This window comes from Mixophyes fleayi, chromosome 4 (assembly GCF_038048845.1).
Source record: "Mixophyes fleayi isolate aMixFle1 chromosome 4, aMixFle1.hap1, whole genome shotgun sequence".
Classification (NCBI taxonomy): Eukaryota; Metazoa; Chordata; class Amphibia; order Anura; family Limnodynastidae; genus Mixophyes; species Mixophyes fleayi.
In genome coordinates, this window is record NC_134405.1 from 24,927,079 (window position 1) to 24,951,002 (window position 23,924).

General features: G+C 44.7%; 1 protein-coding gene, 2 long non-coding RNA genes and 1 other non-coding gene across 6 annotated transcripts in view; 3 read left to right on the forward strand and 1 right to left on the reverse strand.

Annotated features, from left to right (window-relative positions):
- Positions 1-533: 533 nt before the first annotated feature.
- Positions 534-3,122, reverse strand: RNF227 (ring finger protein 227). Its single transcript, XM_075206454.1, has 2 exons — positions 2,796-3,122; positions 534-1,197 (listed from the first exon to the last, which is right to left on the reverse strand). Exons 1-2 carry the CDS (start codon positions 3,100-3,102, stop codon positions 1,139-1,141), a joined length of 366 nt encoding a protein of 121 aa, XP_075062555.1. The 5' UTR covers positions 3,103-3,122; the 3' UTR covers positions 534-1,138.
- Positions 3,102-18,445, forward strand: LOC142151121 (uncharacterized). Its single transcript, XR_012691148.1, has 3 exons — positions 3,102-3,294; positions 17,904-17,965; positions 18,126-18,445. It is a non-coding gene; the product is annotated as an uncharacterized LOC142151121 (long non-coding RNA).
- A 1,589-nt stretch (positions 18,446-20,034) lies between these two features.
- Positions 20,035-23,924, forward strand: part of LOC142151123 (uncharacterized) — a 53,346-nt gene continuing 49,456 nt past the window's right edge. For 2 of the 3 annotated variants that reach the window (XR_012691150.1, XR_012691151.1), the window contains exons 1-3: positions 20,035-20,271; positions 20,405-20,466; positions 20,627-20,792. This is a non-coding gene — a long non-coding RNA (uncharacterized LOC142151123). Of the gene's footprint in view, positions 20,272-20,404; positions 20,467-20,626; positions 21,435-23,924 lie in introns of those variants that run through there. The other variant, XR_012691149.1, reaches the window with a different exon arrangement.
- LOC142156272 (small nucleolar RNA SNORD50) lies at positions 23,633-23,704 on the forward strand. Its single transcript, XR_012692337.1, has one exon. It is a non-coding gene; the product is annotated as a small nucleolar RNA SNORD50 (small nucleolar RNA).

The window sequence follows — 23,924 nt, forward strand, 5'->3', positions numbered from 1 at the left end:
CCTTGGTACAGTTCTTATACTTGCCTACTCTCCCGAAATTCCCAGGAGGCTCCCGAATTTCAGGGAGTCCTCCCGTAAGGCTAGACAAACCTCCTTAGTAGTGGGATGGGGCTATGGTGAACAACATCACCACGCCTCCTTCTACCCCGTGTCACTTGACTTCTCCCCTAGGATCTCCGTGGGAGAAGTGCTGAAAGTTGGCATGTATGAGCTATCCACTTTAGGATATGGACACAAAAAAAAATAAAAAAAAAATTGGGGGACGGAGGACAAATACTTAAATTGGGGGGGGGGGGGGGGGGTTCTTTTAAATTGGCTCTGTAACCACAAGATGTCAGATGCCTGAAGTGGGACACTTGGACTGATCGTAACGTGGTTTTAAGTCTCACAATCTTATTTGTCAAGTCTGCATGTGACATTGAGTTTAAGGGTGTTTCGTTCTGCATAATGATGTAATTGTTTACCCACATTAGCATTTTTTTTATACACAGCCACGCAGTACACCAATATCAAAAGATTCAAACACCAGCAGCTCATGATACATATTTAATTAGAAATAGACATTTAAAAATCAAACCACATAAATACGTATATACATAATAAACCATAAATAAAGTGCATCTGTGGGAAGAGAGGTTGGACTCCTGATAATTGATGGTTATTAGTAAATGATTAGGCTGGAGTACCAGCATGCTTTGCTGGAGAGCGTTTCTTCTGGCAGCCTAAACCATTACACTAGGTCCATGATCTACAACAAGCCTGGGATTGTCAGCCCACACTACACAGTTCTGGAGGTAAATCAGACACCATCTGAGACCAACCCTGGTGATCACATGTAACAGTCAATCGTAGAGAAGGTACAAGGCAGTCCGATGACTTGTAGTGTTGTACCACCACCATCTGGGGGCGCCGTCAGCACATTACAGGCAGGAGACAATTTCACTTTCTCTGCAGAAACAGTCTGGTTTTTTTTGTAGCTCCCAAAACAATTCCAGATGAGTCACTAATATAACCGCTGTGAATTGAATCACTGCCCGTTTCGACATTCCCCCTTTTAACTTCCCGGCATCCAGACTCAAATCTGCAGCCAGGTGGCGCAGAGTGCAGGATTCACAAGTATTGGTTCTAGCTTGCAGGATCACATGAAGTAAGAGCTCATCACAGCCAAGTCTCTTATGTCTTCGTTTGTCAGAGATCCTGAAAAGGAGGGGGGAAAAAAAAAAAGGAAAATTTGTTAGACATCTCCGGGAATACATTCCTGCACCAGACTCTGCCGATCACCCCTTGGCAAGGACTGGTGAGCTTGATTAAGCAGTAATATCTCTCTTATTGCTCAATGCATAGTCATCGTTAGAAGATATTTGTATGTCACCATTAGAATATCAGTTTATGATGCGTTAAAGCAATCCTCTCTATATTGAGGAATATTTTACTGTTTGTATATCAGTCATCCACTTATAAAGCAGACACCTGGGAAGAACACACGCTCCATGGATGCGGTTTACATACACGATGCATGCGAGACGTGTGTGTACAGGACATTATGCAGAGTATAGTATCTAACTGTCCCAAGTTTCCAGGGATAGTCCTGGGTTTGAAAGATTTGTCCCAATTTTTCAAAGTTGACCAACCTTTCAATAGTTATTCAGTATGTAACACCCAGGTCACTGTATTCCTTTGGTGCCCATGTCATGAGAGTTGATGCAGTGCATCTAGGTCCCCTTAACTGTGCCGTACACAAGATGCAACATCCCACCAGTGTCCCCAGAAATTATAACATATGGGCAGAGGGACTTGAGGCCAAATTATTAAGGAGTAATAGTCAAAATAAAGGTTAGCCTAACCAAGCGCCAATCCACTACAACAATGATCATCACGTTCCACTCTCCTGCACCTACGCGTTACGGCTCACCTGGAGCCTCTCTCAAGGTGAATGAGTCCTTTTACAATACCTGATTATTGGAAGGATTTTTATATCCGTTTATTGCAGTATTTATATGTCTGGTTTTTTTTTTTCCATTGTTTCAGATATTTCTCTTTCAATTATCTTTGCAATGAACATCTAGAATAGCGTCAGTCAGTAATTCTCGTTGGACCGTTCTGGTCATTCATAGCTATATCTTGATATTGGGATTGGCACTTGCTTAGGCTTGCCTCTATTTTGACCATTGATTTATTATATAGGTTGTTGGGGCGACCTATTTTTGGTTGGCTATACGAGCAGCCTATCCTATTTGCACCTGTTTGACCATACATACCTATTGTTATTAAGGAGTAATGTTTATATAGCACCAACATATACTATTTGACTTCACAATTGGGAACAAAGTAATACAACAAGATTTAGAACTAAACAATAGGAGATCAAAGATATTAAACCTAAAGTAACTTAACCAACATGCTGCTCTCCATCCTTCCCCAGGGGTTGGACTCCTGGACAATGGAGGGGGCAGGGGGTTCAAATAAGAATTTGCAACTTGTGATTGCACCCTCCAATCCCAAACATCCCTCTCCACTATTTTAAAGGGACAGACAGCATTGTTTTACCATTAGGTGGGGGGGGGGGTTCAATTAGTATAATTTGCAGAAGGTGGTTGTGCAGCTTTAAAGGAGTTATCTAAAATATTAATGTTATTAACCCTCAAAACAGTCACCCTGGTAACGTTAATTCAAAACATTCCTCAACACCGACAACACAGCCACCGACAACACACAGACAAAGCCACGCCCCACTTTCAGCCACCATTCATTGCATACAGCTGTCCGTCAACCACAAGCCCCGCCCCCTTGCTCACCTCTGCGACGAGACCCCGCCTTCGACCTCCTATACAGCTTTTTCAGCCACTTGAACGGCCCCTTGCCCGAGGCCTCGGCCACGCCCTCTTCCTCCTCGTCGCTAGGCAGCGGGGAAGACGCGCGGCAGAAGGGGCACGTGACCTCGCGGCTGCGCGCCGTCAGCTGTTCCAGGCAACTGGAGCAGACCACGTGTCGGCAGGTGGCCAGGGGGCGTGCCCTGCGCTCCGGGCCGTAGTCAAGGTAGCAGATGCCGCACTCCTCCATGTCGGGTGTGGGCAGTGGTGACGTCAGGCGCTCGTTCTGCATGGCGATTGGAAGCGTGCGTGAGTGTGTGAATGGCTGGCCGAGCCGACTGCGGGTTTATATAGCTCGGGAGGCCCCGCCCACACCGGAAACGGATGATGTCACCAGGGACGGGCAACCAGTCAGAGCAGAGGGTGTGGGAGACAGTGGAGTATTTCCCAGCAGCCTCTGCGCGCATTGTTTACTTTTTGCAGAGTAAGTGAGTCTGGTGTCATTGCTGTAATGTAATGTAATGTAATGTGCATGTAGTCACCATAACAGCTGTAACCTCCTAGTATCAGCAATGCAGCACCTGAGGGGTTAATCATAGCAGGTAAAAGGGAGAGGGCAAGTGGCAGCATTGGCTCACATTAACTTTGTGCCCAGGGGTCCTACTGGATACACTTCTTTATTATATAGCAGTGTTGGCTAACCTGTGACACTCCAGGTGTTTGTGAAACTACAAGTCCCAGCATGTTTTGCCAATATACATAGCAGCTTGTTGCTGGGACTTGTAGTTTCACAACACCTGGAGTGTCACAGGTTAGCCAACACTGTTATATGATATAATTGGATATTGGGTTCTTAGTCTAGTGGTTTTTGTCTGTTTTAACAATTCAATTGTTTTTAGGTGCCTAATTGGCGTGCTGAGCGCTCATGATTATTTTATATACAGATTATAATAAAAAATGTTTTCATCAGATTTACCAGCGCTGCCACTTGTTCTCTACCTTTTTGTTTTCTACTGATTTGTTTAACAAGTTACAGTACTTGTTAATGTGGAGAGCTGCAGGCTGATCTTTGACACTTTTTTTTATATATATATCCTGCTACTATTAAGGTTTATTGGATTTGATATTACTATTCTTAACTAGCGCTTGATGGTTTGTTTTATCCTCTGTAACTATAGAAGAGTCTAGCTATGTGGCAGGACAGGGGTTAATTGTACAATACTCAAGATATGTGGCAGGACAGGGGTTAATCGTACAATACTCCAGCTATGTGGCAGGAGAGGGGTTAATCATACAATACTCAGGTATGTAGCAGGGCAGGGGTTAATCATACAAGTCTCCAGCTATGTGGCAGGACAGGGGTTAATCATACAATACTTCAGCTATGTGACAGGAGAGGGGTTAATCATACAATACTTCAGGTATGTGGCAGGAGAGGGGTCAATCATACAATACTCCAGATATGGTGGCACGACAGGGGTTAATTACACAAGACTCCAGGGGGTATATTTACTAAACTGCGGGTTTGAAAATGTGGAGATGTTGCCTATAGCAACCAATCAGATTCTAGTTATCATTTATTTAGTACACTCTACAAAATGACAGCTAGAATCTGATTGGTTGCTATAGGCAACATCTCAAATTTTCCAAACCCGCAGTTTAGTAAATATCCCCCCAGGTATGTGGCAGGACAGGGGTTAATCACACAGGACTCCAGGTATGTGGCAGGACAGGGGTTAATCACACAGGACTCCAGGTATGTGACAGAGTGCAGGTAACAGGAAGATGAGGTAATGTTTTTGTGAGTAATGAGATATAGGGGAGGGGGCGCCTGCAGTATTACATGTATGGCAGGTACACATCCGTCTGCTTGGGGGTATCCCAAATAGGAGTTTCCCGGTTGTGAAATGACGGAAGAGTGAGTGAGAAGAGCAATGATTGACAGGGAGGGGAAGCTCTAGGGGACTGAGGAGTGGAGACTGGTCACATAGATATAGAACACAGAGGAATGAACTAGTGCTGAGATGTGACTATCACCATGAATATTATTTGTCACCAGTACAAATTCCTGGAAATAAGACACTGTCCTATTCTTTCATTTCATACAGTGACCTCCATTCAACAGGGAACCCCCATGTCACATGCGGCGTGCGCCTGACTTCCATGTAAGGGATATAAACAAGGTTTCATTTCGGGAACAAGGTTTCTGAATGACCAGAAGATGTGGGAACTGCCCCAATATAAAGTTCTGTCTGAGGTTTCATAGAGCTGCAGTTTTATAGCTGCTCAAAGTTACCGAAAGTTAGAGAGACTCAGATGTGGAGGAAACCAGAAATTTCCAATCATTTCCACTAACTTCATTGCTCCCCTCCCCTAAATCTCATGACTTACCAAATATTACCTCATCTTCCTGTCACCTGCAGCCCTGCCAAATATCTGGAGTCTATGATTAACCCCTCTTCTGCCAAATATCTGGAGTCTATGATTAACCCCTCTCCTGCCAAATATCTGGAGTCTATGATTAACCCCTCTCCTGCCAAATATCTGGACTCTTGTAGGATTAACCCCTCTCCTGCCAAATAACTGTGGAGCATTGTACGATTAACCCCTCTCCTGCCAAATAACTGGAGTCTTGTACGATTAACCCCTCTCCTGCCAAATAACTGGAGTCTTGTACGATTAACCCCTCTCCTGCCAAATAACTGGAGCATTGTACGATTAACCCCTGTTCTGCCAAATAACTGGAGTCTTGTATGATTAACCCCTCTCCTGCCAAATAACTGGAGTCTTGTATGATTAACCCCTCTCCTGCCAAATAACTGGAGTCTTGTACGATTAACCTCTCCCCTGCCAAATAACTGGAGTCTTGTAGCTTTCCCACCTCTCTGCCTGTTTATTTATTAGTTTGCTGTGTTTGTCCCCAATTGTAAAGCGCTATGGAATATGTTGGTGTTATATAAATAAATGATGATGATTAACCCCTCTTCTGCCACATACCTGGAGTCTTGTATGATTAACCCCTCTTCTGCCACATAACTGGAGTCTTGTATGATTAACCCCTTTCCTGCCACATAACTGGAATCTTGTACGATTAACCCCTCTCCTGCCAAATAATGGGAGCCCAGTATGATTAACCCCTCTCCTGCCACATTGCTTGAGTCCTGTACGATGAAATAGGCATTTTTGCAGGTAAACTAATATATTTGAGAAAAAGGAAACTGTTATACTGTTACTTGTAATAAGAGCCCTGATATTTCTTTACTATTCGTATGTGTTTAAGAAATGAGAGTGAAACAACCAGTATATTGAGGAGAAAATGAAAAGTTGAAAGGAGTGGATAAGAGTAGGTGCAAGGTAGTAAACAGTTTAGCGCACACACAATAGCCATAAGCCATTGTAGCCCTTTTTCGCTTTCAGTGATGTATAGTCGTTCTTACCTCTAGATACCCACCCCCTCATTTGTCATTCTCTGGCTCCTCTGTGGGTGTAAGATAGAAAAGGTTTTCTTTGCATGCAGATCTGACAACAAGATTAATAGTCTATGGACACAAGTGCTGTGTGGGCGCAGCGCAAATCACAGAGGTCACCAGTAATTGGGTGCCAGACCATCTCTCCAAGAAATAATGGAGAAACTTTACTTATGCTCCTCTCCTCCAGCACATGGCATAATTGCATCAAACTGGTGATTCGAACGTGCACATGGATGCATACAATGACTTTCTTTTTATTCCTGTAAGTTTAACCGAGTCACATCGATGCCCCACAGGCTCTTCTGGCTGGGCTTAGTAATTCCACAGCCCTCTCAGTTATCCATACTTGCCCACTTTTAGGCAGTTAAGTCCGGGAGAGGGACGTGACTAGAGCATACTTGCCAACTCTCCCGGAATGTCCGGGAGACTCCCGCATTTTGAGAGAGTCTCCCGGACTCCCGGGCGAGTGTGGCAAAATCCCGGATCTGCCCACTTCCTAGTGAAGTGGGCAGAATTAGGTCACAAACGCCGCGATTCCTGGTGAATCGCGGCGTTTGGCCCCGCCCCCTCTGTCAAATGACGCATTTTGCGTCATGACGTCATGGGGGCGGGTCCAAAATGACATTTCGGGAGAGATGGCAAGTATGCGGTTATCCAGTCTCTCTGTGCAAGGTTCAAACAGGCTCTTTATTGCTTGTTCCAGTGCTCTCAACCGAATCAAAACCTCTCTGTCTTTAACTCTTAGGATATCCCTAAAAATAATATTTTATAAAAATAATCTACATATGCGGGGACCCTCTGGTCATCTACATCCATGCCTAGGAGCTAGCCAGGGCTGAGAAGGAGGTGCACTGCCTAACCTATGCACCTCAACACTACACACAGTGACAGGGGGTTACATATGCATTAAAATGACTTGTATGATGTAGCTTTCAATCCACACTAATGCAGAGTTGTTCACTCTTTGCCACCTATATATTTGCGTTGTATATGCCTTTCAGTCTGCAGAAAATACCTACAATGGACTGTTATATACAAGGGAAAACTGCAGGAGGCCAAACCATTATATATGAGGGGCACGGGGTGGGTGGGGTGTTGATTTGAAGAGACCGCTCCATTAATAAGTTTCTCAAACAATATTGTTTCCACAATTCATACATTAAATCGACTTGATTGCTGCAATATATATATATATATAGTTTTAATAGGTGTAGTTGGAATGTCTATACTTGTAGTGCATTAGGAGCACAAACTCCTTACTTAGCTGGTAAAAGTTCCAGAGAAGACCAACATTATAAATCTGACCAAGGTAAAGAATATAATAGCCACCATGGCCAGCATAGTGGTTTAGTGGTTAGCACTTCTGCCTCACAGCACTGGGGTCATGAGTTTGATTCCCAATCATTACCTTATCTGTGTGGTTTGTATGTTCTCCCCGTGTTTGCGTGGGTTTCCGCTGGGTGCTCCGGTTTCCTCTCACAATCCAAAAACATACTAGTAGATTAATTGCATAGTTGCCAACATTGGCAACTTGTGTCCCGGGAGGAAGGTGGGTGTGTGGGGGCAGGGCTCAAAGAATTGTGTCGTTAGCCACGCCCCAAAAACAGTCATCACTGTTTCGGGCAATAAAAATAGGGGGGCCAAAATGCTGCGAACATGGCATCACTAAGCCCCGCCCCCTCCGTTTAATTTACCGAGCTGCCGGGAATCGGGAGAATTGCCTGCTTTCCCAGGAGTCCAGGGGACAGACCCCAATTTCGGGAGTGTCCCGGACATTCCGGGAGAGTTGGCAAGTTTGGTTAATTGGCTGCTATCAAATTGACCCTAGTCTGTGTATGTGTGTGTGTGTTTGTATGTGTGTTAGGGAATTCGGACTGTAAGCTCCATTGGGGCAGGGACTGATGTGAGTTCTCTGTACAGCGCTGCGGAATTAGTGGCGCTATATAAATAAATGATGATGATGATGATATCCCTGCTGTTGGCCGACTCTCACTGAGCTGTTTCACGCTTCCTCCCCGCACACTCTCGAAGCTTTTATCCCTCTATTTCCTCCAATGGGTTTGTCCTGGGCCCTGGGCACTGCTTTCGCTCCAAGTGCAGGAATCTCCCAGTTCTTCTGAGGACTGCGTTACTACGCCGCGGCTGAGCACCTATATCTAGAGGCATTCGCACCTTGCCGCTCGGGCACACCTCCTACAATGACGCGAGGACTGTCACATAAGACACGCACCTCGCCATTCACTCATCCCCCTGGTGACATTGTGCCTATGCCAACCATGTCCTCTCATGATTAATTTAAGATAGAAATCAAGTCAAGCAATGTTAGGTGAAAAATTCAAAAGCTTATTGTATTTAAAAGGGGTGGTAATAAAGTGGCAGGAGATTGGACCTTTATGTGGCGTTTATACACTTTTGCACAGCACGCCACGTGATATTTTCTGCTTCTCTGCACACCACAGCACATGTCTAGTTCCCTGGTGCATCTCTGGAGAGCAGAGCGTAGATATGCACCTTGACCTGCGTTGAGTGGACCATCCAGCCGTTTTCTGGTGCCCCTCAGCTGTACCCCTTATATGACTACTCTCAGCTGTCACCCGAGAATAGTACCTGGCGGTCTCTCTCCTCCTCTACTTAGTGGCATGACAAAGCATTCAGCCTCCCCCCAGCTCTGTTTTCACACGTGAGTCTCACAACCTGGAATTTTTATTTTATTTTTAGAATGGGAGTTTTTGTGAGTCACACATTCATGTTGACAGAGTTCCCGAAAAAGAAAGAAATATAATAGTGATTAGTGGTAAATCCAGCTAGAATGTGCAAACGTAATACGTGCCGACAGATTTAGAGTTGGGAGGGGAGCATCCTAGTTCAACTCTAAATTGTGGTGTAAAAATAAATCTGCAAAAAGCATGCATTCCTTTCCATGCATGTAAAATCTAAATAATTCCATTTGCACCTCTCTTACCGCAACATGGTTTGTTCATGTACACCCTTTAGCTGGATTTTGCCCTTAAGTTTAAATGAGGCCATTTTAACATTTTGCTGGTAGGCAGAAACTTCTTTAAATAATGCCACTTGGCCACTAGCCACTTACCGCCCCCCATTTTCAGGAGGTTATCGTTCCCACTGCTGGGCTCCTTCACCAGCACCTATACACTTCTTGGTTACCGCTTAATTTGGATTATGCTGCCAGATAGCTGACAGAGCAACGAGACAGAATTCTGGGCTCTAATTCAGACTGACCCCTAATTGGCACAGGAGGATCAATCAGGACATATTACTGTAACTTCACTTTAGCACCAGGGGCATGTGATCGCCTCCCTGTCCATGAGCAGTCAGAGCCAGCCCCCTCTCAACCCTGACGGCACTGAGTCTGGGCACAGGGCTCTTATCTTTTCACCCAGATTGACTTCCAGGTGCCCCCTCCAAGCCGAATTTGGCTCTATGCGGTTTGGAGCCAGATCATATGTGCTGAGTCTTTTAGCGCCAGCAGACAAACAAAGGATTTGATTAATTAAAATGGCACCAATTGTTATTGCCAATCACCATCAGACAAAGCTGTGACTATGCACCCCTTTCCTAGCCTACAGTCATGGCCAGAAGTATTGAGAATGACACAAATATTATTTTGCACAGTCTGCTGCCTCAGTTTTTATGATGGCAATTTACATATACTCCAGAATGTCATGAAGAATGATCCCTCTTTGCTATGACAATGAACTTTAACCCAAAAACAACATTTCCACTGCATTTCAGCCCTGCCACAAAAGGGCTAGCTGACATCAGGTCTGTGATTCTCTTATTAACACAGGTGAGAGTGTTGACGAGGACAAGGCTGGAGATCACTCTGTCATGCTGATTGAGTTAGAATAGCAGCAGAATGGGCAGCATTGTGGCTTAGTGGTTAGCACTTTTGATTCCTGACCATAGCCTTAGCTGTGTGGAGTTTGTACGTTCTTCCCGTGTTTGCGTGGGTTTTCTCTGGGGGCACTGGTTTCCTCCCACACTACAATAAACATACTAATAAGTTAATTGACTGCTATCAAATTGACCCTAGTGTATGTGTTTCTGTGTATGTATGTTAGGAAATTTAGACTGTAAGCTGCAATGGGGCAGGGGCTGATGTGAATGTGTTCTCTGTACAGCAATGTGGAATTAGTGGCGCTATATATAGCTAGTGATGATGATGATGATGAATAACAGACAGGAAGCTTTAAAAGGTGCTTGAAATCATTGTTCTTCCTCTGTCAACCATGGTTACCTGTAAGGAAACACATGCTGTCATCATTGCTTTGCACAAAAGGGGCTTCACAGGCAAGAATATTGCTGCTAGTAACCATTTATCGGATCATCAAGAACTTCAAGGAGAGAGGTTCAATAGTTGTGAAGAAGGCTTCAGGGCGCCTAAGAATGTCCAGCAAGCGCCAGGACCGTCTCTTAAAGTTGATTCAGCTGCGTAATCGGGGCACCAACAGTGCAGAGCTTGCTCAGGAATGGTAGCAGGCAGGTGTGAGTGCATCTGCACGCACAGTGAGGCGAAAATTTTTTGAGGATGGCCTGGTGTCAAGAAGACCAGTAAAGAATCCACTTCTCCAGGAAAAACAGGGACAGGCTGATATTCTGCAAAAGGTACAGGGACTGGATTGCAACTGGGGTAAAGTCGTTTTCTCTGATGAATCCTCTTTCAGATTGTTTGGGGCATCTGGAAAAACGCTTGCTCTGAGAAGGATAGGTGAGCCGACTGCTACCATCAGTCCTGTGTAATGCCAACAGTAAAGCATCCTGAGACCATTCGTGTGTGGGGTTGCTTCTCCGCCAAGGGAGTGGGCTCACTCACAATTTTGCCTAAGAACACAGCCCTGAATAAAGAATAGTACCAAAGCATCCTCCAAGAGCAACTTCTCCCAACCATCCAAGAACAGTTTGGTGACAAACAATGCCTTTTCCAGCATGATGGAGCACCTTGCCATAAGGCAAAAGTGATAACTAAATGGCTCGGGATCAAAACATCGAAAGAGTCCATGGCCAGGAAACTCCCCAGACCTTAATCCCATTGAAAACTTGTGGTCAATCCTAAAGAGGCGGGTGGACAAACAAAAACCCACAAATTGTGATGAACTCCAAGCATTGATTAGTCAGTATGTGGCCCAAACGTTGATTGACAGCATGTCAGGGTGAATTGCAGAGGTCTTGTAAAAGAAGGGTCAACACTGCAAATATTTACTCTTTGCGTAAACTTAATGTAATTGTCAATTAAAGCCTTTGCCACTTATAAATGCTTGTAATTTTACTTCAGTATACCATAGCAACATCTGACAAAGAGGTCTAAAAACACTGAAGCAGCAAACTTTGTGAAAACCAGAAAACCAATACTTGTGTCATTCTCAAAACTTTTGGCCATGACTGTACATTGTATGATCATTGACCATGTTTTACCTCTGTCATGTGGGGGAAAACAATCATAAAATCTGGAAGATTGTAGGATACATAGTCTTCAAACTGTGGCCTCCAGAGGACTTAGTTAACATTTGTCACTTTAATGTTTTCTGTGAAGGCCTGAGTTACAGGGTCTCCTTAGGGGGCAGTTAGGCTGATAGACCCAGAATCCTTGTTTGCTGGTGGTTTGAGCATGTCCCATACCTACTGCATACCCTGTTCTCCTTACTGGGACTATGATTTAAGCAGTTTCCTCCGTCCTCTACATATGTGGTTTCTTCTTGGAGTTTGTCACATGGAAAGAGTCCACTTAATGGTCATTTGTGGTCATGGTCATCACTTATTTGGTCATTTTTGTGTCTGCCGCCTACATGGGTCTGATTAGAGCTGTGCTTAGTGCCTTCTCCAGGTACTGGAATTCCTCCTAGTCTGTTAATCAGTTTCTCCTTGAACCTTCTATAGGTCTCAAATGCCCCCTTCTTATTAAGTGACAGCTCTTGCTCCCTACAGCCATGCCTGTTATTATCTGCATTCTGTATCATTTTATGACTATACCAAAGGTGGAACTAGTGAGTTGGGGGCCCCAGTGAAGGGAGGCAGGAACCCGGGCCCCCAACCCTCTGCATCTGGCATGCAGCGGGCCCCATTATCTCCATGCGCCAAGCCCTGGTGCACCGCACCTGCCGCATCAATGGTAGTTGATGCGGCAGGTGCTAGTTCTGCCATTACACCCACATTTCATCATCATCATCCTCTATTTATATAGCGCCACTAAATGCGCAGCGCTGTACAGAGAACACACTCACATCAGTCCCTGCCCCATTGAAGCTTACAGTCTAAGTTCCCTAACACACACACACACTAGGGTCAAATTGATAGCAGCCAATTAACCTACCGGTATGTTTTTAGACGGTGGAAGGAAACCAGAGCCCCCAGAGGAAACCCACTCAAACACGGGGAGAACATACAAACTCACAGATAAGGCCATGGTCGGGAATCAAACTCATGACCCCAGTGCTGTGAGGCAGAAGTGCTAACCACTAAGCCACTGTTACTAAGTGTCATTTTTCACTTTTAGTTTTACTTTAATGTCACACTTTCTTTACTTTTTGTTTTACCAGCATTATTCTGTTTAGCTGTCTATATGGGAGGTCTCCTTGGCTGTTCACGCCTACCTGTCTGTGATTGGCCCTTTGTGGTCATGTGATCACCCACCCCCTAGCTTCATTCTGAGTTTTTCTTGTTTAGCTCTGTTGCTGGGTAACAGGGGTCAGGTGACTAGTGCAGCCTACCAGGAACGGCTGTGTATTGCCGACTAGTTTAACAATTTAATATCACGCTGTAGTGTTCAATCATCGTTACCATAGCGACTCTTATTATTAGCAGTGGGCTGGTTCTGGCAGCATTTGGGGTCCCTGAACAGGGTGGGGCTTATGGAGGTGTAGGCGTGTATGACTTTAGAGTGGATCAAGGTGGAGGGGCTTATATTGTCCCAATTTTGCTTGGATAAATGGTGGGAGATATTCTGTGGCGGGTGGTGCCTTAGGTTGCTAGACAACAGTGTGACACTAATTTTTCTAATGGAGAGCTGTAAATACTGTGAGTGCTTCAATGTTTTGTTAACCTTGAAACAGGTGAGCAGCACCCCAAAGAAATGTCAGAATAAGTCAATAAAAAAATCAATTAGTCCTGTGAGTGCATCATCCTATCTCTGGCCTGTTTAATACTTCCTCTATGGGAGTATTAAACAGGGTCCTGATTGCGAGCGCATCGTCACCATCTCTTATAGAAATGGAGTTGGATAATGGTGGTGCGAATCAGGTAAGGATGTTGGTGCCCATGGAAACCTATATCCCAGCTGTCCACACTGCAGCGGGATCGTCCCAATTTGAGGACCCCAGAAGGGGTGGAGCTTATGGAGAAGTGGTCAGAGTTGAGCGGGTAAAGGCATGCGTTGTATGTTGGGAAGCACTGTGTGTGCTAATGAGACTCCACCCTCATTCGAAAACCACGGCACTCGCTTAGAACAGCTGGAACTTTTATTATCTGGTTGGTAGCAGGTTAATTCGTTAAGCAACTAAATAAATCACACTAAGTAAAAATAAAAAATCTTTCAGTCCTAACCCTGTAACTTACGTGGAGCCAGAGCCGCCCCTGTCACCATGGAGAATTGTATACAAAAACATCTCATATCCAAAGTATGAGGAGAGCCTCCCATACGGATGGGCTGCCAGAACTGCCCCTGGCTGTATGTTTCTCAGAGAATTAAGATACACCCAGGTGTTAGAATATGGATGGATATAGATTGCTCACTTGAAAGTAGAGAGAGATTTGTTTGTATATACTGCCTACAGACTCTTTGGCCCAAAAGGTTAAATCCACCCTACAAATGTAAATAAAAATTGATATATATTTTTTAACTTCATTATTATTATTATCGTAGACTTGTAAGGCGCCACAGTGCTCCGCATCTTCGTACAATAGTGAAAACTACATGCATCAAACATGGACATAGAAGGTAGACAGAATAAATGCAGACATGAAAACAAAGGGACCCTGCTCATTAGAGAGCTTACATTCTAAGTGGAAGAGGGCACAGCTGAAATAAGAGGAGCAAATGTGGCTCATGTGGAGATTAGGACAGGTGTGAGTGTGAATAGTGTTATCGGGGATAAGGTCATCTCTAAAATAGAGAAGGGTTTTCAAAGAGCATCTAAAGATTTGAAGGCTGTGGGAAAGTCTGATTAGACATGGTAGGGAATTCCATAAGTGGGGAGCAGCACGGGAGAAGTCTTGTAGGCAGGAGTGAGAGGTGGTTACCAGAGATAAGACAAGGCGCAGGTCAGAGGTAGATCTAAGAGGGTGGGAGGGAGAGTATTTTGATATGAGATTTGAGATGTATGCAGGGGTAATGTTGTTGAGAGGTTTGTAGGTAAGGGTTAGCAACTTGAATTTCATTCTGGAGGACTCAATGAGCCAGTGTAGAGATTTGCAAAGTAGAGCAGCAGATGTGGAGCGGTGAGAGAGGAAGATCAGTCTTGAAGCATCATTTAGGATGGATTGAAGTGTGAATATATGGGTGTCAGGAATGCCAGATAGCAGGAGGTTGCAATAGTCAAGACGGGAGATGATGAGAAAATGGATGAGTTTTGGTAGCATGTTGAGTAATAAAATGGTGTATTCTGGCAATGTTTTTAAGGTGGAGTTGAAGATGGCAAAGATGCAACGTGGGTTAGAAGACTGGGTGGATATTAGAGATTTGAAGAATGTTTGTTTGGCAATTGAAAGGGCCGTGCTGTAAGATGAAAGGATGAATTCATAGTGGGGGAAATCGGGAAAGGAACGAGATTTCCTCCAGTGGCACTCTGCAGTGCGGGAGCACTTTTGCAGGTAACCGGTCTGATTGTTGTGCCATGGTTGTGGTTTGGATCGTCGGAGATAATATGTAGTAGCTGGAGCTGCATTGTCTAGGGCTGAAGTTTGTGGTTTGTTATAGAAAGAGGCAGCCTGATTAGGACAGGACAATGCAGTCATTGGAGAAAATATTTGTTTTAGTGAAAATGAGAAGTGGATTGGGTTGAGAGTACTTGGGTGCAATTGTGTACGTGTGTATTTGGTTGCAGGGGGGGGGGCATGAGGTAAGGTGAGGCTGAAGGAAAGGAGGATGTGATTGAAGAGTGGGATGACTAAGCTGGTGAAACTAGAGATGGGGCAGTAGCAGGAGAAGACAAGGTCAAGGGAGTGTCCATCACAGTGGGTGGGAGATGAGGTTCATTGGGAGAGTCCAAAGGAGGAAGTAAGTGAATGAAGTTTAGTGGCAGAAGAGACCGTGGGATTATCAATGGGAATGTTGAAATCACCTAGTATGAGTGTAGGCAGGTCAAAGGAGAGGAAATAAGTGAGCCAGGTTGCAAAGTTGTTAAGGAATTGGGAAACTGGACCTGGGGGGCGATAAATTACAGCAACACAAAGCTGGAGAGGATAAAATAGACAGTTAGTGTGGACTTCAAAGGAAGAGAGTGAGGGTTCAGAGGGTATGACTTGGAAGGTGCAACTTGGAGAGAGTAGAATGTCTACACCACCTCGTCTGTTTCCGGGTCTAGGAGTGTGGGAGAGGGAGAGCCCCCCATAGGAGAGAGCTGTCAGAGGAGGTGAGCCAAGTTTCTGTAATGGCAAGGAGGTTAAGGGATTAGAAATGAATGGATCATGGATGGTTGTAAGTACCTGAAAATGTATTGTCCACTTCCTCCAATGTAGTGAATAAATAGGAGTACCTCTGTATTAATATTTGAGATTTGTAGCTAAAGCTCTACTTTCTCTCCTGTACTTATAAATGGTCCTGATCCACCGGCTGCCTGACATTAGAATTAAATGACGGATGTTCCGCACTGCAGTACATGTCTTTATGTTTTCTTTATATCTTATCATGGAGCTAATGGGAGATCCTAGATGATATCTAGAGTGATCACCCCTGTTCTATTATTATTATTAATATTTATTTATAGGGCGCCACTAGGTATCCGTAGCGCCGTACAGGGACAGACAGAAACACGGTACAGGGTGAGACAGCACAGAACAGTTAACAAAAAGCACAGTAACTCGGAAGCTCAAAGTACAGCTAGATGAAAGGTTAGAGCCCCCGGGGGTAGAGAGAGGGGTAGAAGGGCCTCACGGAAGAGACAAGGAGCTGGAGAGCAGAGTTAAGGTGGTGGGGAACAGGAGGAGAGGAGGCCCTGCTCGAAGGAGCGTACAATCTAAGGGGAGGGTAGGACGGACAGAGACGCAAGGGTAGGAGGAGGAAAGGGGGAGAGCGGAGGCATTGACGGAGAGGGGGGGGAGAGGAGAGCTAGGAGGGGGACAGGAAGGAGGGCAGGAGAGGGAGGGGGGTAGGTGGAAAATTGGAAGGAGGGCAGTTAAGTGGGGGACTGGAAGGCTATAAGGAAGAGGTGGGTTTTTAAGGCCCGTTTGAAGCTGGACAAGTTGGGTGAAGTTCTGATGGAGCGGGGGAGCTGGTTCCAGTGGAGGGGGGCAGCACGGGAGAAGTCTTGGATGCGAGCGTGGGAGGAGGTGACCAGGGGGGGAGAAAGGCGACGGTCATTGGCCGAACGCAGAGGGCGGGATGGAGTGTGAATGGAGATGTAGGGAGCAGTGGAGTTGGAGAGGGCCTTGAAGGTAAGTGTGAGGAGCTTGAACACGATTCTGTAGGGGAAGGGGAGCCAGTGAAGGGATTCTAGATTGTAAGCTCTCAGGAACAGGGCTCTCTTGTCTACTTGTCCATTCCCATCTCGACAAGATATGCATCCTTGTATTTGCTTCCTGTATGTTCCTTATTGTGCCTTATGTTTGGCCAGTAATTTTGTTATTTAGCTAGTTCAGTATTTTGCTAGTTGTTTAACCATGTTTTATGTATAATGCCTAATTCCCCACTGTACGGTGCTGCAGGATATAAATAAATGATAATTGTAGTAATACAATGAATAGCTATGGAATCAGCGTACTGCTGAATGTCTAGTCTGTCAACATTCGAGTTAGTTTAAATCACCTGATTTCATTGGTTGTACGTTCGAAATAAAATGGTGATTAAAAAAAATATTTTTAACATAAGATGTGAAATGAAATCTCTGCAGATTACTACCGCCCCTCTCCACTCCAAAAAATTACTTCCTTACTATTACCACACCAGCTCTGTCCTACATCACTGACCCAGGCTTAGAAAATTTTCATGGCTCCCCCCAGCTGACATCTCACTTTGTATTGAAACCACACACATAATTCTCTTTGCTGGCAGGTTATACAGTCCCATGACCCAGCATGATGTCACAATGACCATGCCTGCATCACAATGTAAACTAGATGGAGGATGCAATGTGTCAGCCAATGGGATCTGTGTAATTGTGACAATCGTGGAACCCAAGCACAGTTTCTGGGGCCACACTTGGGTCCCTCAGCTACAGATTGTCCACCTCTAAGACAGGATTCGGTAGTGTAGAGCGTAAAGGCAAGGCCACAGCTGCCCCATAGATCCAGATGTTGGGGTCTAAGCTGCCGGCTACGGTGGTGTGTTTATATTTAGTTTAGTTACAGTGAAGACTGTTCTTTTGGTTTTGCTTGTGGTTTGTCATTAGACTGATCACCTGAATACCTGACAAACACTGGAGGTAAGAAGTATTCTCTCAGCTCTTCCCCACAGTAATGCAGAGGATGCCAGGTTTATCTGAGCCAGCAGGAGTGCGCCATCTAGTGGGCAAAGAGGTAATTACCCTATGAGAATTACAAAAAATTACTTCCTTACTATTACCACACCAGCTCTGTCCTACATCACTCACCCAGGCTTAGAATTTTTTCATAGCTCCCCCCCAGCTGACATCTCACTTTGTATTGAAACCACACACATAATTCTCTTTGCTGGCAGGTTATACAGTCCCATGACCCAGCATGATGTCACAATGACCATGCCTGCATCACAATGGCAGGTTACCTGGAGATGTGACTGTTCTGTAATCACTGCTCAGTGTGCTGCAGCTACTGGGGGATAGCACTGCATGGGTCAGGACTGTCTGCTCGTTATATCTAATAAGGTAAGTAGGACCCACAACATACCTTACATAGCCTTCTAATCTGTTACTGGTGATCACATACTGACTGTCACTGGCTGTAACCCCGGGAGGAACGATCAGTCTTCTCTGACTCGCCACCCTTTGATTAGAAGAAATAAAAGAATAAACTACTATACTATTTATATTATAAAATTATTATAGGATGTTTGAAAAAGAAATACTTAAAATTAACATCACCTGTGTTTCTATATATAATCAGGTAGAAAATATGTGTATGTAAAATCCCTTTGTCCCTGACCCCACACCTGTGTAGGGTTATGTATTGAGAGCTCTGCTGAGATGTCACACAGGGTTGTACCTGTATTTACGTGTAAGCGCTCAGATTTACAGGTTAAAATTTGGAAATCAAGGTGCGAGGACCATTTTCCTCTTGGAATTTAAGATGATGGCGTCTCTGAGGGTTCCAGGTTTGCAATGTGTGATTGAAGGAGCTGGGCGGATTTTACACTTAACTTTTAAAATTAGATTTCATTGTGTTGGATGGGGTTATTTAAATGAGAATTTGAGGCCATGGAGCGATGGGAGAAAATATCCCCCAATCTTTTGAACAGCAGCATCATTGGGGAACAATAAGCCCAGCTCACAAGTCGCCCCAATTCACTCCCCCATTCACTTATGAAATTTTGGGTGGTATGGGGGAGTGGGCACAGAAGCTCACAGCGGCAGGGATCTCACATCACTTACTACACACTAATGTCAGGGGATAGAGCAGGAGACTGGTTTGTGCTCTGTACAGTTCTCTCTCCTCCCTGCACTGTGTCAGTAGACAGGTCACACAGCAGCAGGGACATCACACCACTTACTACACACTAATGTCAGGGGATAGAGCAGGAGACTGGTTTGTGCTCTGTACAGTTCTCTCTCCTCCCTGCACTGTGTCAGTAGACAGGTCACACAGCAGCAGGGATCTCACATCACTTACTACACACTAATGTCAGGGGATAGAGCAGGAGACTGGTTTGTGCTCTGTACAGTTCTCTCTCCCCCCTGCACTGTGTCAGTAGACAGGTCACACAGCGGCAGGGATCTCACACCACTTACTACACACTAATGTCAGGGGTTAGAGCAGGAGACTGGTTTGTGCACTGTACAGTTCTCTCTCCTCTCTGCACTGTCAGTAGACAGGTCACACAGCAGCAGGGATCTCACACCACTTACTACACACCAATGTCAGAGGATAGAGCAGGAGACTGGTTTTGTGCTCTGTACACTTGATGGGAGATCCTAGAGGACATTTAGAGTGATCACCCCTGTTCTAGATTGTAAGCTCTCCGGAACAGGGATCTCTTGTCTACTTGTCCATTCCCATCTCGACAAGATGTGCGTCTTTGTATTTGCTTCCTGTATGTTCCTTATTGTGCCTTATGTTTGACCAGCAATTTTGTTATTTAGCTAGTTCAGTATTTTGCGAGTGGTTTAACCATGTTTTATGTATAATGCGTAATTCCCCATTGTATGGTGCTGCAGGATATAAATAAATGATAATTGTAATAATACAATGAATAGCTATGGAATCAGCGTACTGCTGAATGTCTAGTCTGTCAACATTCGAGCTAGTTTAAATCACCTGATTTCATTGGTTGTACGTTCGAAATAAAATGGTGATTAGAAAAAATATTTTTAACATAAGATGTGAAATGAAATCTCTGCAAATTACTACCGCCCCTCTCCACTTCACGTTACAGGAGGGAAACAAGCGCAACTGAAATGGAGACGGTTCAGGAGTCTTCTACAAGATGGAGGATGCAATGTGGCAGCCAATGGGATCTGTGTAATTGTGACAATCGTGGAAGCCAAGCACAGTTTCTGGGGCCACACTTTGGGTCCCTCAGCTACAGATTGTCCACCTCTAAGACAGGATTCGGTAGTGTAGAGCGTGAAGGCAAGGCCACAGCCGCCCCATAGATCCAGATGTTGGGGCCAAAGCTGCCGGCTACGGTGGTGTGTTTATATTTAGTTTAGTTACAGTGAAGACTGTTCTTTTGGTTTTGCTTGTGATTTGTCATTAGACTGATCACCTGAATACCTGCCAAACACTGGAGGTAAGAAGTATTCTCTCTGCTCTTCCCCACAGTAATGCAGAGGATGCCGGGTTTATCTGAGCCAGCAGGAGTTCGCCATCTAGTGGGCAAAGAGGTAATTACCCTATGAGAATTACAAAAAATTACTTCCTTACTATTACCACACCAGCTCTGTCCTACATCATTCACCCAGGCTTAGAATTTTTTCATAGCTCCCCCCCAGCTGACATCTCACTTTGTATTGAAACCACACACATAATTGTCTTTGCTGGCAGGTTATACAGTCCCATGACCCAGCATGATGTCACAATGACCATGCCTGCATCACAATGGCCCATTACCTGGAGATGTGACTCTTCTGTAATCACTGCTCAGTGTGCTGCAGCTACTGGGGGATAGCACTGCATGGGTCAGGACTGTCTGCTCGTTATATCTAATAAGGTAAGTAGGATTCACAACATACCTTACATAGCCCTCTTATCTGTTACTGGTGATCACATGCTGACTGTCACTGGCTGTAATCCCAGGAGGAACGATCAGTCTTCTCTGACTCGCCACCCTTTGATTAGAAGAAATAAAAGAATAAACTACTATACTATTTATATTATAAAATTATTATAGGATGTTTGAAAAAGAAATACTTAAAATTAACATCACCTGTGTTTCTATATATAATCAGGTAGAAAATATGTGTATGTGAAATCCCTTTGTCCCTGACCCCACACCTGTGTAGGGTTATGTACTGAGAGCTCTGCTGAGATGTCACACAGGGTTGTACCTGTATTTACGTGTAAGCGCTCAGATTTACAGGTTTAAATTTGGAAATCAAGGTGCGAGGACCATTTTCCTCTTGGAATTTAAGATGACGGCGTCTCTGAGGGCTCCAGGTTTGCAATGTGTGATTGAAGGAGCTGGGCGGATTTTACACTTAACTTTTAAAATTAGATTTCATTGTGTTGGATGGGGTTATTTAAATGAGAATTTGAGGCCATGGAGCGATGGGAGAAAATATCCCCCAATCTTTTGAACAGTAGCATCATTGGGGAACAATAAGCCCAGCTCACAAGTCGCCCCAATTCACTCCCCCATTCACTTCTGAAATTTTGGGTGGTATGGGTGAGTGGGCACAGAAGCTCACAGCGGCAGGGATCTCACATCACTTACTACACACTAATGTCAGGGGATAGAGCAGGAGACTGGTTTGTGCTCTGTACAGTTCTCTCTCCTCCCTGCACTGTGTCAGTAGACAGGTCACACAGCAGCAGGGATATCACACCACTACTACACACTAATGTCAGGGATAGAGCAGGGAGACTGGTTTGTGCACTGTACAGTTCTCTCTCCTCCCTGCACTGTGTCAGTGGACAGGTCACACAGCAGCAGGGATCTCACACCACTTACTACACACTAATGTCAGGGGTTAGAGCAGGAGACTGGTTTGTGCTCTGTACAGTTCTCTCTCCTCCCTGCACTGTGTCAGTAGACAGGTCACACAGCAGCAGGGATCTCACACCACTTACTACACACTAATGTCAGGGGTTAGAGCAGAAGACTGGTTTGTGCTCTGTACAGTTCTCTCTCCTCCCTGCACTGTGTCAGTAGACAGGTCACACAGCAGCAGGGATCTCACACCACTTACTACACACTAATGTCAGGGTTAGAGCAGGGAGACTGGTTTGTGCTCTGTACAGTTCTCTCTCCTACCTGCACTGTGTCAGTGGACAGGTCACACAGCAGCAGGGATCTCACCACTTGCTACTAGAGATGAGCTGGCTCGGATTGCGCTAATCCGAGCCCACCCGAACAGTGCGGATTCGACGGGATCCGAGCACTGTTCGGGTATTTCTGGCGGAAAAACTAACTCAAAATGAGGCTCTGACGTCCAAGTCTCGCGTCGGATCTCGCGAGACTTGGATCGCATAAATTCCCCGCTCAGGTCTGGCAGCAGCTGAACATGTGACAGGATCAGTGAATGATAACCTGACATTATCTGCCACTTATCTGCCACTTCCGGTTGTGCACATCCGGTTCTGGACATCCAAGCAAGCGTGCGCTCCACGGTTTGGCGTGCACGCCACCAACAGAATTATTGCCACTGAACTACTAAACTCTGCTGAATCTCCTCATCGGATAATTCATTATTGACTGCCAGGACTACTCGTCTTCCAATCTATCCTGCAGTGGTTCAACTGGACACTCAAAGGAACAATCACCACATCGGACATTACATCAAAGCGCAAGTATATTAACCAGTGTACTGTGGACAGTTTTACACGCTGGACCTCTTCTATCTCTAAAGACTATTATCTGATCCTATCCTGGATCACAGCTTTTCTTCTGCCAATAGTGCACCCTGCACTCCACAATTAGGTTTTATATGTGAACTTTGACAATAGATAATGTTTGTACGAGATGTGCATTCTGTAACTTATGCTTAATATTGATGTTGTCTACCCATGTTTTTATCAAACCCTTGATAAAGGTTTTTTCCCTTATACATTAGGGTCATATTTTAGTTTCCAGTTTATTTTACATCCACAATTTAGATTCAAGCGCAGAATATTCTGTATTCACTTATGCACCCAGGCTGGACTATCCTGTTATTCCGCTGCTGAACCTAATATAGCCCGTAGTGCGCTATCCCCTTGACAAATATTGGTAACCTGACATTGCACTGCACATATTCTGTCAGTGCTGGTACAACCACAATGTGCTGGGGACGGGGCAGCTGTCCATCCTCTAAGTGTAACAATGTGATCATCTGGACAGACGGCAGCAGGGTGACCTGGAGGAAATCTGGCAGATACCAGTTATTGGGGAACATATCACAGGGGGACGTGTCCCTGACCATCACTGGGGTGACTGAGGAGGATGAAGGAACGTACTGCTGCCGGGTGGTGATCCCAGGATGGTTCAATGACCAAACAAATTATATAAATGTGAAGCTACGAGAAGGTTAGAAACCCTTTTTTATTTTCTTAAAACAACATTTTACACAAACAGCTTATAAAAGCAATGTCATTTTAGCACTACATTTAAAGGAGGTAAATTTACTAAAAGGAAAGCATTTGTGAAATCCAATTCCTAACCATAACACTGCTCTTGTAATGTAAGATTGTAGGGAAGCTTTAAACACAGATCTTTATATGTGATTTTAGGGCTCATTCGCACATATACACTTGTCATGTTCAATTCATGGATTAATAAACACAAAAATCACATTAAAAACAAGACAGAACTACAGATACACAATGATCTGTTTGGACATGTTAAATTTACCTGAACTGTGATGAGTCTATCCCGAACCTGACTTGTGTGATGACACACTTTATTATGAATCTGACTGCAGAGTTCATTTATGTGGTGATAAAAGCTAGGTATTTCAGTGAATAGTTGGGAGTATCTTGTATGGAGAAAACTATTTGGTTAGCTTCTCGGCATGAAGTGTAGTGACATTGTTTATCCATAAAGTATGTGTTCCATATTTTACTGGCCATGCCCCTGTGTGCATATTTGTACAGATTATTTGTGTTACCTAGGAGACTGCAAGCAAGGCACTGATCCTGCCGTATA

What these genes read in the sequence shown, in the direction of transcription:
- RNF227 (XM_075206454.1), bottom strand. Translation starts at nt 3,102, where the DNA reads ATGCAGAACGAGCGCCTGACGTCACCACTGCCCACACCCGACATGGAG. An exon ending in GGCGGGGTCTCGTCGCAGAG is followed by an intron (nt 1,198 to 2,795) that starts GTGAGCAAGGGG and finishes CCTCCTTTTCAG; the next exon opens with GATCTCTGACAAACGAAGAC.